This window comes from Lutra lutra, chromosome 2 (assembly GCF_902655055.1).
Source record: "Lutra lutra chromosome 2, mLutLut1.2, whole genome shotgun sequence".
Taxonomy (NCBI): Eukaryota; Metazoa; Chordata; class Mammalia; order Carnivora; family Mustelidae; genus Lutra; species Lutra lutra.
Window position 1 is genome coordinate 118,979,825 of NC_062279.1, and position 16,708 is coordinate 118,996,532.

At 38.6% G+C, this 16,708-nt stretch overlaps 1 protein-coding gene across 1 annotated transcript in view; it reads right to left on the reverse strand.

Moving 5' to 3' along the window:
• The window catches only part of LOC125094283 (rho GTPase-activating protein 20-like), a 31,449-nt gene extending 15,203 nt beyond the window's left edge, over nucleotides 1-16,246 (reverse strand). Inside the window, exons 1-6 of the mRNA XM_047719927.1 lie at nucleotides 16,110-16,246; nucleotides 14,810-14,980; nucleotides 8,247-8,396; nucleotides 6,054-6,095; nucleotides 5,343-5,427; nucleotides 396-473 (exon numbers count right to left, since the gene is read on the reverse strand). Of these exons, the coding sequence (XP_047575883.1) occupies nucleotides 396-473; nucleotides 5,343-5,427; nucleotides 6,054-6,095; nucleotides 8,247-8,396; nucleotides 14,810-14,980; nucleotides 16,110-16,174 (591 nt within the window). The 5' untranslated portion in view covers nucleotides 16,175-16,246. The remainder of the gene's footprint in view (nucleotides 1-395; nucleotides 474-5,342; nucleotides 5,428-6,053; nucleotides 6,096-8,246; nucleotides 8,397-14,809; nucleotides 14,981-16,109) is intronic.
• Between the last annotated feature and the right edge of the window lie 462 nt (nucleotides 16,247-16,708).

Consider the following 16,708-nt stretch of genomic DNA (forward strand, 5'->3'; position numbering starts at 1 on the left):
AAATAGGGATGGGAAGGAATCCGAAATGAAGACACAGAAAGAAGAGTCCAATAGAGGAGGAAATACTTAGAAACTTAGAAATATTTTATTGTCTATGTATAAAATATATAAAATAAACTGCATGTTGTTATTAGCACTCTAAAATTATAGCCCAATTTTATTCTATGACTTTGAATTTGCAGAAAATTAAAAATGGGAATGCAAGAATAGCACCACGTATAGGTTAATAATATAGCTTTGCTGCCTTCAATTTCTAAATTTGGAAGATGAAATGGGACTATGATATCTATAATAATCAGCTGTTTTATAATGGGAGGTACACAACACATGTACACACATGAATCTCTAAAGTCAAAGTTGGTTTTTAAACTAAAAATAGTTTGCAGGCAACTTACAGTTATTCCTAGCATTCGTAGTGACATGTTGATAATGTCATTCACTGTGTCTGAATTTGTTGCTGTTACAGTTACAGACTGGAAAAAAGAAATAAGAAAGATTGCTATAAATTTTTAAAAATTTAAAGCAGGCGACCAAATTATTATTGCCAAATTATTATCCATACTGTAAAGGCAAAGCTTGTTTTCAGGTAATGACAAAGTAACACATAAGTAGAGCACACACCCATAATTATATTTTCATTTCTTTATATAACATGAAACTAGTAGGAAACATTTCAGTAAAACATATATTTCCCTTCAAGGATTTGTGGTACACAAGATATAGCAGCTTAAGCAAGAAAGAGAAAAACTGAGAATTCCAAAAGGGGACATGGGCTGACTCTCGGCTCCTAAGGCTATTTCCAAAATGAAGGGGGAAGATAGTTTAAAAAGGGGGAGCTCTTCCTGAGTTATGCTTTTTGTTTGTTTGTTTGTTTTTTTTGGTATGGCTTTATTTCTTTGTAATTATATAATCAGTTTCAGCAAAATCAGAATAAGAACTGGCTATGAAAGACATTTTTTTTAAAAAACTACTACTTAGTCACTACTTTCTCTGTATCAGGCATCATGGTTACTAAGCTTTCCATTTTTGAAATCTGTTGAGACAAATAAAACCAACAAGTCTAGGAAATGAGACTGAAAATGTTAGAAGTTTATATTCTATTCACAACTCTGACAGTGAGTAGTTATTTATAATAGCTCTACCTTACATTGAGAAACTGCCTCATACAACTAGGAAAACAGTTTACAGAAAATTACCTGAAAGGAATTGATAGGAATCTGAGGTGATATCTGTAAAACTATCTGAATTCCAAAAGACATTTTATTTTTTTTTATTTTTATTTTTTTTAAGATTTTATTTATTTATTTGACAGAGAGAAATCACAAGTAGACGGAGAGGCAGACAGAGAGAGAGAGAGGGAAGCAGGCTCCCGGCCGAGTGGAGACCCCGATGCGGGACTCAATCCCAGGACCCTGAGATCATGACCTGAGCCAAAGGCAGCGGCTTAACCCACTGAGCCACCCAGGTGCCCCCCAAAAGACATTTTAAAATAAGACAATATGTGACCAACTATGCATACAGTTTTTATAACATTATTAGGCAAGGAGGCCTCTGTCCTTTGAGAAACAGTGCATAAAGAAGACAAACAGTACAAGTGGACACCCACAGGCCTTAAAAAATATTAAAAACAAAGTTAAAAGAAACTTGTCCTTTCATTGTATTTTTCTTCTTATGAATTGAATGCAATTGCTTGATATGACAGATGGCCCGAAAGTTGTTTGAAAATTGGACTTTAAAAAAAAAAATTTTAATTTTTATAAACATATAATGTATTATTAGCCCCAGAGGTACAGGTCTGTGCATCGCCAGGTTTACACACTTCACAGCACTCACCATAGTACATACCCTCCCCAGTGTCCATAACCCCGCCACCCTCTCCCTAACCCCCTCCCCTGGCCACCCGCAGTTTGTTTTGTGAGATTAAGAGTCTCTTATGGTTTGTCTCTCTCCCAATCCCATCTTGTTTCATTTATTCTTTTCCTAACCCCCAAGCCCCCCACATTGCATCTCCACTTCCTCATATCAGAGAGATGATATGATAGTTGTCTTTCTCTGATTGACCTATTTCGCTAAGCATAATATCCTCTAGTTCCATCCATGTCATTGCAAGTGGCAAGATTTCATTTCTTTTGATGGCTGCATAGTATTACATTGTATATATATATATATACCACCTCTTCTTTATCCATTTATCTGTTGATGGACATCTAGCTTCTTTCCATAGTTTGGCTATTGTGGACATTGCTGCTATAAACATTCGGGTGCACGTGCCTCTTCGGATCACTACATTTGTATCTTTAGGGTAAATACCCAGTAGTGCAATTGCTGGGTCATAGGGTAGCTCTATTTTCAACTTTTTGAGGAACCTCCATGCTGTTTTCCAGAGTGGTTGCACCAGCTTGCATTCCCACCAACAGTGTAGGAGGGTTCCCCTTACTCCGCATCCTCGCCAGCATCTGTCATTTCCTGACTTGTTAACTTTAGCCATTCTGACTGGTGTGAGGTGGTATCTCATCGTGGTTTTGTGAAAATCGGACTTTTATAAACAAAATTGTTCATTGATTTTAAACTACTTGAGCTTTAGGGATTATTAAAAAAAAAAGTGTTCAGAACTCAGCATTAGGACTCAGGGCACCCAAATTCAAGGATATTCTATGTTAAATTGTCTAGAGGATTCAAGACAGGGTCTTAGCTTGAAATTTAGTTAGAAGTAATGGCTCTGCTATTTTTTTTTTTTAATGGTGTCTGAAAGCCTTTCAATACAACTTAAAAACTCTCCCATGAAATATTTATTTATTTATTTATCAGAGAAAGAGAGAGAGTGAGAGAGAGTACAAGCAAGGGTAGCGGCAGGCAGAGCAGGTAGAGGGAGAAGCAGGCTCCGTGGTGAGCAGGGAACCTGATGTGGGACTCCATCCAGGACCTTGGGATCATGACTGAGCCAAATGCAGATGCTTAACTGACTGAGCCACCTAGGCGTCCCTCCCATGAAATCTTTTTGAAGTAAAAAAAGAAAAGAAGGTGTGCCTGGGTGGCTCAGTGGGTTAAAGCCTCTGCCTTCAGCTCAGGTCATGATCTCAGGGTCCTGGGATCGAGCCGCATATCAGGCTCCCTGCTCAGTGAGGAGCCTGCTTCTCCCTCTCTCTGCCTGCCTCTCTGCCTACTTGTGACCTCTGTCAAATAGATAAATAAAATCTTAAAAAAAAAAAAAGGAAAAGAAAAAAATCTCTTTTGAAATACTAATAATCACTCCTTAGATTTATCTGGTCTGCAAGATAATGGTTTTCATGGCATAAGGAACATACTATGTTTAAAATAATAATTTCAAGGATGTATGTATATTTTCCTACATGTTGTAGGTTCTCCAAAACAGATAAATTCCAGTAGATAGAGCTCTTTCTAAACAAATAACTTCAGAAAAATAAACTGTTTTCTGAAATAATTTAAAAGAAAAAGAAATGTTACTTTCTTTTTTTCCTTTGAGTCAAAGTGTTACTTAATATATGAAGAAGCAGGAAAATGTGATCAATTCTCAAGAGCTGAAACCAGCCCTGAGAGGATCTAGATGTTCAGACTGTTAGCCAAAAACAGCTATTATAATAATGCTCAATGATCCAAGTGAAAATATGCTCATAAAAAACAAAATAGAGGCATCTTAGCATAGAAATTAAAAATATTTAAAAATAGAAATTTTTTGAAAATATCTGAAAAATATCTTAAAGAAAAAATTCACTGACTAGGCTACATTGCATAATGGAGATGACAAACTGAAGTCTTATCTAACAGGAAAAAAATGCCACTTAAAGATACCCAAAGTATCTTGTAAATGTCCTGCCTATTGCACTACAATTTCAGAAATCAAATTTTACACAAATAACTGGGGCAACTGGCTTGATTTTTTTTCCCCCAATAGCATAAAGAAATGAGATAGAAATAGGGTGTTCCCTTAAAAGTGTCATCCCTCTGAGCTCAATTCAACCCTGATTTCCTTGGAACAAAAGATCATTCAAAATTCCTCTGCATGGGGCGCCTGTGTGGCTCAGTCGTTAAGTATCTGCCTTCTGCTCAGGCCATGATCCCAGGGTCCTGGGATCAAGCCCCACATTGGACTCCCTTCTCCATGGGAAGCCTGCTTCTCTCTCTCCCACTCCCCCTGCTTGTGTTCCCTCTCTTGCTGTGTCTCTCTGTCAAATAAATAAATCTTAAAAAGAAAAAAAGAAAAAAAAAACTCCTCTGCAGTTGACCTAACTAGTAAGTGAAATACATGATCCTTGAGTAGATCCTGTACTAGAAAGGAGACATTATTGAGGTCGACTGACAACGGATGGCAGAGTAAAGTATTATACTGGTTAGGTTTACTGAATGATAACTATATGTTGGTGATAGAAGAGAACATCTTTATTCTTAGGAAATACTTAGGTTTAAGGATAAAGGGCCATGGCATTTGTATGACCCTCAAAAATAAATATACACATACACTTACTAGAGACAGAGAAAGAAAACTAATGATAAAGTAAAATGGAGTAAAAATGTTACTAATCGGTGAATCTAGGTAATCTAGGTGAACCTAGGTGAATCTATAGATTCTAGGTGAATCTATAGGTGAATCTAGGTAAAGGGTGCATGGGGCATAAATTTTTATATTTACAACTTTCCTGTGAGTTTACAGTTATACCAAAGAAAACATCATGGGGGAGGGGAGTAGGGAAGAACTGTGGTGTGGAAACAATCCAGACCATTCTTTTTTTTTTTTTTTAAAGATTTTATTTATTTATTTGACAGAGAGAAATCACAAGTAGGCAGAGAGGCAGGCAGAGAGAGAGGAGGAAGCAGGCTCCCTGCTGAGCAGAAAGCCCGATGCGGGGCTCGAACCCAGGACCTGGGATCATGACCTGAGCCGAAGGCAGCGGCCTAACCCACTGAGCCACCCAGGCGCCCCCAATCCAGACCATTCTGTTCCTAAGTAGTGACCACTGGGAAAAAGGTTTAATTCTAATAGGAAATACCTGCATGTGTAAATCACTTTATTACAAGCCAGTATAATTGCTATTAGAAGGATCCAGAGAAATACTATGGACATTTAATATGCAATACTCCTTCCATGCTTAAGTACTGCAGCATGGGTTCCTCTTGTGTCATATGACCTAGGATTCACTTTTTAAGTATACCTGTGGATGGGAAAAATGGTGCTTTTCTAAATTCTCTCTTCTTATCTTTCACTCTCTCCTTCTTATGTACCCATCTCCCCCCCCCCCATCTGTGTCCACCTCTATATCTCCATCTCTTTCATTTTATCTGAATCAGGAACATGGAATTTAATTTTTGGTCTTAAAAACACTTACAGAGGCACAGTTCTTGATGTTCTTAGTGAAGATTCTTAGAGGAATGCCTTCTGGCTCGACCTTCTCTTTGGCTAGATTGATGTACCTAATCAAATTCAATGATAACCCAAAATAGAGGAGGATGAATTAGCTATTAGCTTACTTTCAAATCGATCTACGTGGCTAAAATTTTCAACATACTCTGTTATTTTTAAATGCATATAAATAAACTCAGCAAAATCAAATTATGGGTTGGAAGAAAGCATGCAATACTATTTCAGGAAAATAAGACTCAGAAACAACAGGTTGCTCTTGTCCTGTGAGATCTGAGTAGCCCTTCCAGTCCTCAGAGTTTTCCTGCCAAGACGGGAGGGCCAGCACCCTCAAGGGTAGGAATGAGCAGTTGCTTTGAGTGTCACTCAGGAGAGTAAGCTGCACTTAACAAAATCTAATATATGTTTTGAGAATGATGTTAGCTCCAATCATTGGGTCAGAGAGAAGGGGAAGATAAGAGTGATAACCAGAATTTCATAAAAAATAAGCAATATATGCATGTAAATAAGGGCAGATTATTTGCAGCAGCAGCCAGGGTGCATCTAAAGAAGAAATTATTTGAGGATAGTCTAACAATTCCTACTCAAGAGAGGCAGCATAGTGTGGGGGCACTGCTTTGAAGAGATTTATTCCTTTGTCATGGGTTAAAGATTTATACTATGTATAGTGACAAAATACCTTTGAAGGAAAGAATGCCATTTTTCCTTTAGTTCCGAAGAGCTGCAATTTAAAAAAATGGGGGAAAAATTAAGATATATACAATATTTATACTAACAAAATAAGGTCACCTTTCCAGAAAAAAAAAAAAATATCATCAGCCCATTGAGAAGGATGAAGATACATGTGTTAAATCGTCCTCTCCTCATGGTTGGGCTTTTGAGGGAATCCACTCTTTTATGAGAGGTATTAAAGCCATTGGAAGTAGATCCTAAAGTGGAAGAAAATTTTGGTTCAAATATGAACACTTAATTGTAACTAGGTGATGCAAGCTATGTGACCATGGGCACATTGCTTAACCTCTCTGATCTTCAGTTTCCAGAACAGGAAAAGGGTTAATTATACCCCAGAGTGTTCCTGCAGCTGCCAGTGTTATTCATGTTATTATTCAAATTAAATCATACATAAGAAATTTGGCATTTGGATGAAACTACCTTGGCCCAGAAACAAGAATATCTTTTAGGAACAAACACCTATAATATTTTTATTTATACACATAACAGATTGTAATATGTTAAATTAGTTCCTAGAAAACATATGTGATCCTCTGAGCAAGAACAATGCAGCCAGGACTAAACTACTGCAGATTCGTATTTTCTCTGCTAAAGTTTTCACAGCATTTAATAGCCAAATTTGTGACTGTTTTAAGTCTCCTCCATACATGGCTTTATCACTTACTAGCATTTTGTATTGTGGTAAATTACACAAAATAAAATTGACCACTAATGTCCTTTAGTACATTCACAGTTTTGTTCAACCATCGTGACTGTGTCGTTCCATGTCTGGAACATTTTTATCACCCAAAAGCGAACCTGTGTCCATGAAGCCATCACTCTCCCTTCCTTCCTGTTCCTAGCTCCCGTACACCACATTTTGTGTGTTTGTTGAGAAACACTTGGGTTGTTTCCACTTTTTTGGGGGCAGGGGTCTATTGTTGACAGTGCTTCTATAAACGTCTGTGTTGTGTGGACGTATGTTTCTCTTGGGTATATATCTGGAGCTGGCGTTGCTGGGTCATATGGTAACTCTTTTTAACTTACTGAGGAACCACCAAACCGTCCACAGTGGCTGCCACATTTTATACTCCTCTCAGTAGCACTGCTCCCCTCACCCCCTGCCATCACCGTTTTAGGACTTGTCTCGTTAGGGAAATGGAATGCCCACTTAGGGTCCCAGCCTGCCTTTGTGTATGGACACAGCTTCTAGTTAGCCATGCCCATCTGCAGAACAGTAATAACAAATAGCAAATCTAGGCTCCAGGTATTGTTAGAAATGCTTTCTCTATGTTTACATAGCTTTTTAGCTATTATAACATATATAAACCTGGCTTCCACATTTTCCTCCTCGTTAGGGAAAAGAAGTTTCTTGGAAACTCCCCTGTCAAAGGCTTTTTACATTTCCAATTGAAATGGTTTCTTTCCATTTGGGTGTGGTTGTTTCAAACAGCAGATATAAGTGTTGCGTGACCCCTATAAACTCAGGAGTGTCTGCTCAGCATGTCCAGGGTAGAGTACCACATTCCCCGATCCTCATGTCTCTTCATGTCTGTTTAAGAATGTGTCTAGAACAACTAACCCCTACTCAGTGGAATCATACTTTTGATTTAGATGGTCACCTCTCTAGAGATACCAGCTAAGATAATCGGTATACAGCAATTCAGGCCACTCCCTATTCATTGACATGATTAATTTATTTTTCTACTTATGTACTGTTTTTAAAGGAATGAACTTGGGAGTATAAAAGCAATTTTTCAAATTTAATTGGACTCTTTAATAGTACTTGCTCAAGAAAAATATGCCAGTGATTTAGAAACACAGATACCTCCTGGGAATTAGGAGGCAGGATATTGGAGAGGGGACCTAGAACGTCATTCTCTTGATTCTCCTTCCACATATCTAGAACACCCAACTCCTCAAGTGGCTCCTAGAGCCCATTTGGGAAACCACTGACCAAAACCAAAGGAAATTACTCCAATAGTTCCCACTCTATGTTATCTCTTTGCTCACATTTGTACATATCTTTTTGGGGAAAGTACAAGCAAACAAGTGTCATTACGGGAGGTCAAAAAGTGTGTCACTGGCTTTGATATACAATCAGATTAAAATGTTTTCCTTTTTAACCCATGTAAATACAAGACAAAGTGGTAGGTCTTACCCAAAGGTGGCCACAAAGTTCACCGTGGGCCAGCCCATGACAAAGGACCTTCCAGTGTGGACGTTGGCATGTCCCACTTTGTCCATACAGTTGGCAGTCCACATGGTATTCAGTGGTATTTTCTTTTCTATCTTGAAGTTTTTTTTGTACCTAGAAAGATACCCAAGCAAGACCTCTGTTAGTTTGTTTCATAAATGTTATGGGAGCAGCTGTGCATCCCAAAGCATGCCTCCCTCGTCGCTATCACCCCTGTCCACAGCACAGCAAATGATGACATGGGGTTTACAAAGTGCATGTTGAGCAAGGTCTGGCCTAGGAAGGTCCTGAAAATACTTCCTCGAATGGCAGCATGTAGACATTTTTCTGAATGTTGAGTGCTGAGTAAAGACTGTATATTTTAGAGCTTTTTAAGAAAACCATTAATTCACTTATTACCGTAGATTTGTTGCTTATTATATATATTTTTATGGTTATTATTATAGTTAATTATTCATTTATGACTTGCTTACTTCAAAAAGTATTTGAGGGGCTGAACAACGGTACCTGATACATGATTTCTAAAAAGACTAATACAATTTTTTTCTTGAGACAAACCACGTGAGTGCCTGGGTGGCTCAGTCGGTTAAGTGTCCAGCTCTTGGTTTTAGCTCACGTGGTGATCTCAAGGTCTTGAGACTGAGTTCCCTTGTAAGGCTCCCCTCTCAGTAGGGAGTCTGTTTCCTCTCTCCCTCTGCCCCTCCCCCTGCTAATGCTCACTCTCTCTAATAAATAAATCTTTAGAGAGAAAGAGAGACAAACTGAAAACAAAAAATAAACTTGGATCAGAAGGATTTAAAAGTTACTTTCAACCTTAATTTAAAAAAAATTTTTTTTGTAGCCTTTAAAGCATAGGTTATTTTCTATTTCCCTTCTTAAAATTTTGTCAATATCATTTTCCCACAGATTTTGGCTAAAATCTGTTAGCTTACAGATTGAGGCCAATTTAAAAATCATCAGTCCATCAATCAATCCCAGATCAGTGGTCAGGAGGTCTTATATGTGAGTGATGGATACTTCCCATTTCTCTGAGGAGGCAGAAGGTGATCAACTTTGTCAGTGGTGAAATTGCTTTTTGATAATTTCTGCCTAATCTTCTTTGACCTCTAACCTGAAAACCACCATATCGATTAAGTTGGTTAATTCACAACTTTAACTCTCAGGTGGGCTTGAGAATTAAATAGTTATAAGCCCTGTGAGGAATGCCTAGGGAACTTGGATACACCACTCTGGAACTCTTTACTATTCAGAAACACACGTGGAAACACTAAACTAAAATGAGATCAAAGACACCTCATGTGCAAAAATCCCTATGACTTCACTGATTCATGGAACAACTGAAGCTAAAACTTTCCAATGGGATGTAGGAAATAAAAATAATTTTGCCAGAAGCCCACTTGAAGGATAATTTAGAGTCAAAGCTTATGACACAATAGATCTAAATTATCAGATATTTGATTATCAGATAAAATCCTTGTTCTAGATAGTAACTCCAAAGGCATTGTCAAGCTAAAAATATATGGCCAATGGGAAAGATGTATCTGTTGGTTTTTACAGATTTTTTTCTAATGTAGGTATCTGTGTATATATATAGACACCTAAGGTACTATGTGGAAACTTCCAAATACATTCATCTGGAAAAAGCCATTTCAGCAATTCTGTCCTTAGTTCAGAAAGCCCTAAGATTATCTACTCCGAACCAAGGAGTTATCCCAAAGCCCAGAACATGGTTTCTACTTTCCTATAACATTTGGAGCACTTACCATATACCAAGCACTGTTCTAAGTATTTTATAAATACGAATATTAAAAATTTAATCCCCAAGCAACAACACTAGTGGGCTCTATTAGCTCCATTTTACAAATAAGGAAACTTACAGAAAGGTTAAATTGCCAAAAGCAAGAGACAGGGTTTGAACCCTGACAGCCTAACTCATGAGCCCATGTTTGTAAGCACCTGGCCTCTGTGGTGCTGACCTATATGGTTCCACGAAGTACCCTTCTCATCTCCCTACCCTCAGCCTCACTTCGGTCCCCAGAGCCATCAAGCTTGCTCATGGGGTTTACCTGGGGAATAAGAGGATAAATCTCAAGACATTGTATTAACAAAGCTAGTTGCTTGCTTGGAAATATTTAAAATGTATTACAACAATTGAATTGCTTTATACAATTGAAATTTTACACTTCAATGGATTCTTCTAGGGTCTTACTCTGTTTCTCACTCTCAATTACTGACCCAACTGGATTAACTCAGTAAAAATTACGAAGTACATATCTAGTGTAAACTGACTCGAGCAGAAGGAAGAGGAGGAGAACTGCAGTTTTTACTTTTAAAAATAGTCCTTTATTATATTTATATTTACATGATGGATATCACTCTTGCTTTCTGCTACCTCAACCTTTATACTGGAAGGAAAGCCCCAACATGCTATGGAAATTTACAGGAGTCTAAGGAGATTTTCCCTGTTCTAAGATAGGGGTATTGTCTTACAGATGTTGGGAGTAGAGAGCACGGTATATTCTGTAAGTTACTCTTTGTAATTTCATTGATAATGAGTTAATAGTCATTTTCATCTTTTGACCTAAAAAATTTCATTTTTTGTTTCATTTTATATTCTTTAATAACTAAATATGAGGAATGTGAGGTCTAAAGAACTAAGTTCAGTCCCTTCCTTTTTGTAAATTATTCATGGGCCTCTACTAGTAATAATATTTTAATATTTATCAAGCAGATGCTGTTCTTTAAAAAAGTAATAATTTTATTTGAAAAATAACTTATTTAGTATTTTAATGAATATCAAAAGTTATAAGGAAGATTCCATCTAACTTCAACTCTTGAGAAATTTCTAAAGTCATGTGAAAAAAATGAAAAAAGTCCTAATTTTCACTACTATTAACATCTTGTACAACTAGAGAAATATAATTTCTTTGTGAAGAAACAGACACTTAATTCTCTTTATTATTACAAACTAAATTCACTAATTTTGACTGAATAAACAGGTAGCTATTAGTCAAATACTCACCCAATTCGTGTTAATTTCTATAGAGTCAACCTAAAGATGAGAGAGTTTCCCGCTGAAGCCTGAAGTGAGCTGAGGTAAAATGGAACCTGGGTCACCCCACCCCCTTCTTATGGCTCACTGGAAAAACTAGGCACCAAATCAGATTACTAATTTGAACAGATCAATTCAGGGCATAACAAAATCCTTCAACTAAGAGCAAGGCATGACAGCGATGAAATCAGTTTATTATTGCAGGCGCTACTTCTTTTTAGTTGTTTCCCTCTAGAAAAAATATATATTTTTTCCTATTAACAGTGATCATAAATATACCCACATATTTACTATGGGAATGATCTCATAGTCCTTTTCTAAAAATTGTGGCAAAAACTTGTACACTGCGGCAGCATGAAGTACCGCTCGTTACTGCGATGGACAGAATTGTGTCCTCTTCCCCACTGCTCGCCCGCATTCTTATCCTAAAGCCGTCTTTGCCAATATGATCATGTTTGGAGAGAGAGTTTTTAAAAGGTAACTAAGTATAAGTGGAGTCATCGAGGTAAGGTCCTAATCCAGTAGGATTGGTGCCCTTGTCAGAAGAGGGAGAGATATCTCTGTGCGCATGTACATGCAGGCACTGAGGAAATGGCCCAGGGCACAGGCGTGAGGGCAGCCGTGTGTAAGCAGAAAGACAGCTCTCACCAGAACCTGACCCCGATGGTGTCCCGAACTTGGACTTTCAAAAATCTGTGTTCTCTCTGTATCAAGGGCATTGGATTTATAAATCAAATTCAAGTGTCTCAGATCACTTACATTTTCTAATATTCCTATTGGATGTAAAAAGTATATAAGATATCTTTCAGGAGCTGAAGCTCTTAAAAAGAACATTATTAAATACACTGATGTAGATTTTGTCACATCATAAAAACCCGTGAGTAGACACAAAAATCTATATCAAAAGCAGTATATGGAAGAAGAAAAATGTTCCACTTCTTTTGTAATAGTCAACCAATCAAAATAAAAATTCAGCTTTTAAAAGGATGCAGATCTCTTGTGGAGAAAGAACACTTTATATAAATTTTTTTTATATAAAAAATGTTTATATAAATTTTTTATATATAAATTTGTCTTTATATAAAGTGTTTAGCAGAACACTGTAGGTTCTATAAAACCCAATGAGAGATAAGCAGTATTCAGGACAATAAAGGTCTCCAGTAAGAAAAGAAAAGTCTTCTCCTCTCCCTACATACTGTAATCATTACAAAGATGAAAACAAAGTGAAAGAGAACATGTTCCCCTTACAAATAGAATGTGAGTGGTTTGCAAGGTCCCAAGGCGCAGGAAAGAGTTTGCTATTTGTTAGCATGTCTCTTGGACTGAACATGGAAGAGTACATCACGGAGTGGCAGGAAGAGCGTGGTCTTGCCAGGAAGGCAGGCCTGGCTTGGAGTTTCTCCCACCATTTCCCTGTGGATGACAGGCCTGTTCCTGAGACTTCCTCAACCCCCATTTTCATTTCTGCAGCCAGTGGGTGGAGAGGAAGTTACACGAGGCATCTGTAATGAGACTTCCTCCACCCCCATTTTCATTTCTGAAGCCAGTGGGTGGAGAGGAAGTTACACGAGGCATCTGTAATGCTCATGTGGCCCCAATGTGCATCCCGCACATTTTAGCCTCCCGTACTCACCTTGGTTAAACAAAGAGAATGATAACTAGCCTGCATTTTTAAAAATAATGACTTGGCCCTCTAAGGAGGAAGAGAGTGCTTCATATGGGCCTCATGCCAGGACCTGGACAGTCTTCTCTATCCTCCTCATGGCATCGCCACCTCCAAGGATACATCTGTAGGGAATTTCACTCATCTCAAATATATTTTACTATTTCTATCTTTGCCTCTGATTTTTTTGTTTGTTTGTTTTTTGGGTTTTTTTTTTTTTTTTTTTTGGACAGCTACACTTTCTTCATTTTTCAGTTCATTAAGCATTCTGACCTCTTACCAGGTACCAAACAGATTGGAGTTATTTGATTTCTCAACATAAATGTTGATTTCAAAGAGTTCAATGATGAAAGAGAATCTAGGTGTTTGTGGAATGTTCAAAGAATTTCAGAAAAATAGAAAGACTAGAAAAAGCAGCACCACATGTTGAATAAAAGCCTGTGCTTTGAAATAAATGGACCGAATTTCAAATGTAGACTCTACTAATTACTAATATGGTGACCTGGGAAAAACCTTTAGACCTTTGAGTATCAAGGTCTTCTCTAAAACAAAAATAATCCCATCTGACAGGATAGTTGTAAGGTTGGGCAAGATTGGGTACATGAAGTTCTTAGTGCAAAACCTGACGTGTAGTAAGCCCCTGATAAATTATCATTTACGTCACTCAGATTGAGTATAGCATTTTGCCACATTAGTACTTGCATGTCTTGCCCCTGGCAGGGCATAACTGGGAGCTGGGTAAGGGTGGGAAAAAAAAAAAAAAGCGGGGGGTTAGTTTTTTCTAGTGACCAACAAGCTTCTTGATATTTGGTTTGTTGGAATATTCTTCAATTTTCATGATGTTTTGTGACATCAGAGACATAATGGACATGATGTTTTGTGACATCAGAGACAGAATGGAAACAGAGATGGAGCAAGGAAACAGATGAACTCCCATCTACCTGCCTTCAGATATTTACTGAGCAATCAACAGGTTCCAGGCTGGGTATTAGCTGCATTTGTGTTCAGGAGTAAAAAGAAAATGCACACAGTTGGTTCTATCTCTAGCATATGTTCCAAATCTGTCTGCTGCCTCCTTGCTTTTACTGCACTCCCACGATGGAGCCCTTGAGAACAGCCATCAGACTACCGCCCCCCTAACCAGTTTCCCTGCTTGCACTCTTGTTTACGCATCCATCCATCATCTACCAACTGTCAGAAAAATTTGTTAGAGCTACAAATCAAATTTGGTCAGTCCCCTAGTTAAAAATCCTTCGTCAAAATATTTCCTGTGAAGACCCTATGTGACTGGACCCCTGAGTATGTATCACATATGACTGCATGCCCCACGCTTTCAGCCCTAGTCAGATCACCCTTCCCTGAGCTCCTCTCCCTCCAAGGGGTCAGACTGCACCTGCCGGTCCCTCAGCCTTGAAGGTTCAGGCACCTGGTCTACCAATGTGGCTGCTTCTCATCTCAGTTCTGCCACCTCAGAGAGGTCCTCCTAGACTATCCCTGCTACATTCCCATCTTCTCCCCCGAGTCTACCTTCTGGTCAGAAGCACTAATCACAATCTACAATTCCCTCTCTTATTTTTATCACTTGTCTGTAAGTCCCTGGCAAGAGACACACTGCCTGTCACATTCTCAATTGTATTCTCTGCAGGGCAGGCATGGCATAAAACAAGACCTCCGTAGGCACTTGTTGAATGAATGAAGGATCCAAACACTGGCAAAAAACAAAAGAAAAAAATGTCATGTCTTCCTATGGTAAGGGTTCATGGAAATGTAACTTTGTGATCCTCACAAGAGCACGTAGCATAGCATACATACTTGGTGTTGGACATCAGCAACAGATCACTGAATAAGAAGAGGTACCGCTTCTGCCTCCTCCAGCCTCTCTTGAGCTCCACGGGGCTGTGGATAATAAGCAGGGAAACGGCGGCAGCCTCAGATGATGTAGTGCTTTCACTGTGGGTGTCCACCTCAACAGAAGAGCTCTTCCTGCAACTCATCAAAGACCACAGAGCAGCCAGTTACTAGTTAAATATACAATAGAGTTGTATGCTAAATGTCAAGGTTCACACAGCACCAAAATTTAGTCTCCACCCCCAAAACAGGGTGCCAGAGCTCACATTCAGGGATCACTGAGTTATAGAAAGCTATTAAAGGAGGTGAGGTGGGGGCACCTGGGTGGCTCAGTTGGTTAAGTGTGTGCCTTCGGCTCAGGTCAGGATCCCAGGTCCGGGGATTGAGTCCTGCAATGGGGTCACTGCTCAGCTTCTGCCTCCCCCTCTACCCCACCCCTCTGCTCCTGCTCTCTCTCTCTCTCACATACATTCACTCTTTCTAAAATAAATAAACAAAATCTTAAAAGAGAGAGAGAGATGAGGTCACTTGGGGAATTGATGCAGATGGGGAACAGTTTCATGGACAAAGACCTTGGGCAGGCCAACACTTAGAGGTGGGATAGAGAAAGCAGCAAAGCTAACCATGAGCTGTTAGGAAGGGGAGAACCAAGAGGTAAAGTGTATTACAAGAAGGCAAACAAACCACAACAACGAAAAGGACAATTTGTGGCCTAATATAAAACAAAATGATACGGTGTTTGTGAAGGATTAATTACAACTTGCTTTCATGTTAAGATAAAAATGAAGACAACTGAAGATTCTGGAAATTGAACCCGGTCTTATCCAAATCAATATTCACATTTGGGGGAAAAATTCTCAAAGTTCGACAAGAATACTGGAAACACCAAAAAATTTCTAAACACAAGAGTTCGTTTAGCTATTACTTGGCTGAGCTCTAAGCTCTGATAGGACTTTCTGGTCATAACAGGTAAAACAACTCAATTGAACAGAATGAAAAAATTCTTTCATAAATAGGACAGATATTTTCATAGACCTGGGAAAATTCTGTCTCGTGGAGCCAAGACAGTGTTTCCCCCCAAGACTGTAATGCCTGCTCTCTTCTGCTCAGCAGCACTGAATCTTAGGAACCTGAGTAGCTTTTCATGAAGCTGGTGCTGAAGTTAGTCATAAGTTTACAAGTATTAGAAGAAACAAAAGAGAACAACACTCCCTGTTACTGTCAGTCTGTTTGAGGCTCAAAAAGAGTAATATCAAAAGACTACCTTATGCGGTGAAGCCTTGAACGACCACCTATGAGTTCAGACGGCTTTCTGATTGACGTGAACATCGTTTTGTCTTCAGTTCTCAGGACTGAAAATCGAGTGAGTCTACAGCTCTTGGCAGAGTACTGTAAAGTGCCTGAAGCCTCAGGATTCCACAGTAGCCTGAGATCACTGCCATTATGACATCATGGATCTAAGGCTCATGTCATAACTGCCAAACTGACATACTTGTTTCCCGGTTTGGCCTGCATGTTTTGATTTTTTAAAAGTAAACCTTTTTAGTTTGAAATAACTATACGTTTATGTGAGGCTATAAGAAATAATACAGAGAAATTACACCAATTTATTACAGATAGAGACTTCCAGACACTTCTATCACCACAAGGATCCTTCCTTTTACCCTTTTACCACCACACAAACTTCCTCCCACCTCCATGACCTCTTTAATCCCTGGCAGTCACAAATCTGTTCTCTATGTGTACAATTTTGCCATTTCAAGAATGGTATACAGATGGGATCATAGAGTATGTAAAATTTTTGTGATTTGCTTTTGTCCGTTCAGCATAACTGGAGGCACCTGGCTTGCTGCAGGTGCTTGT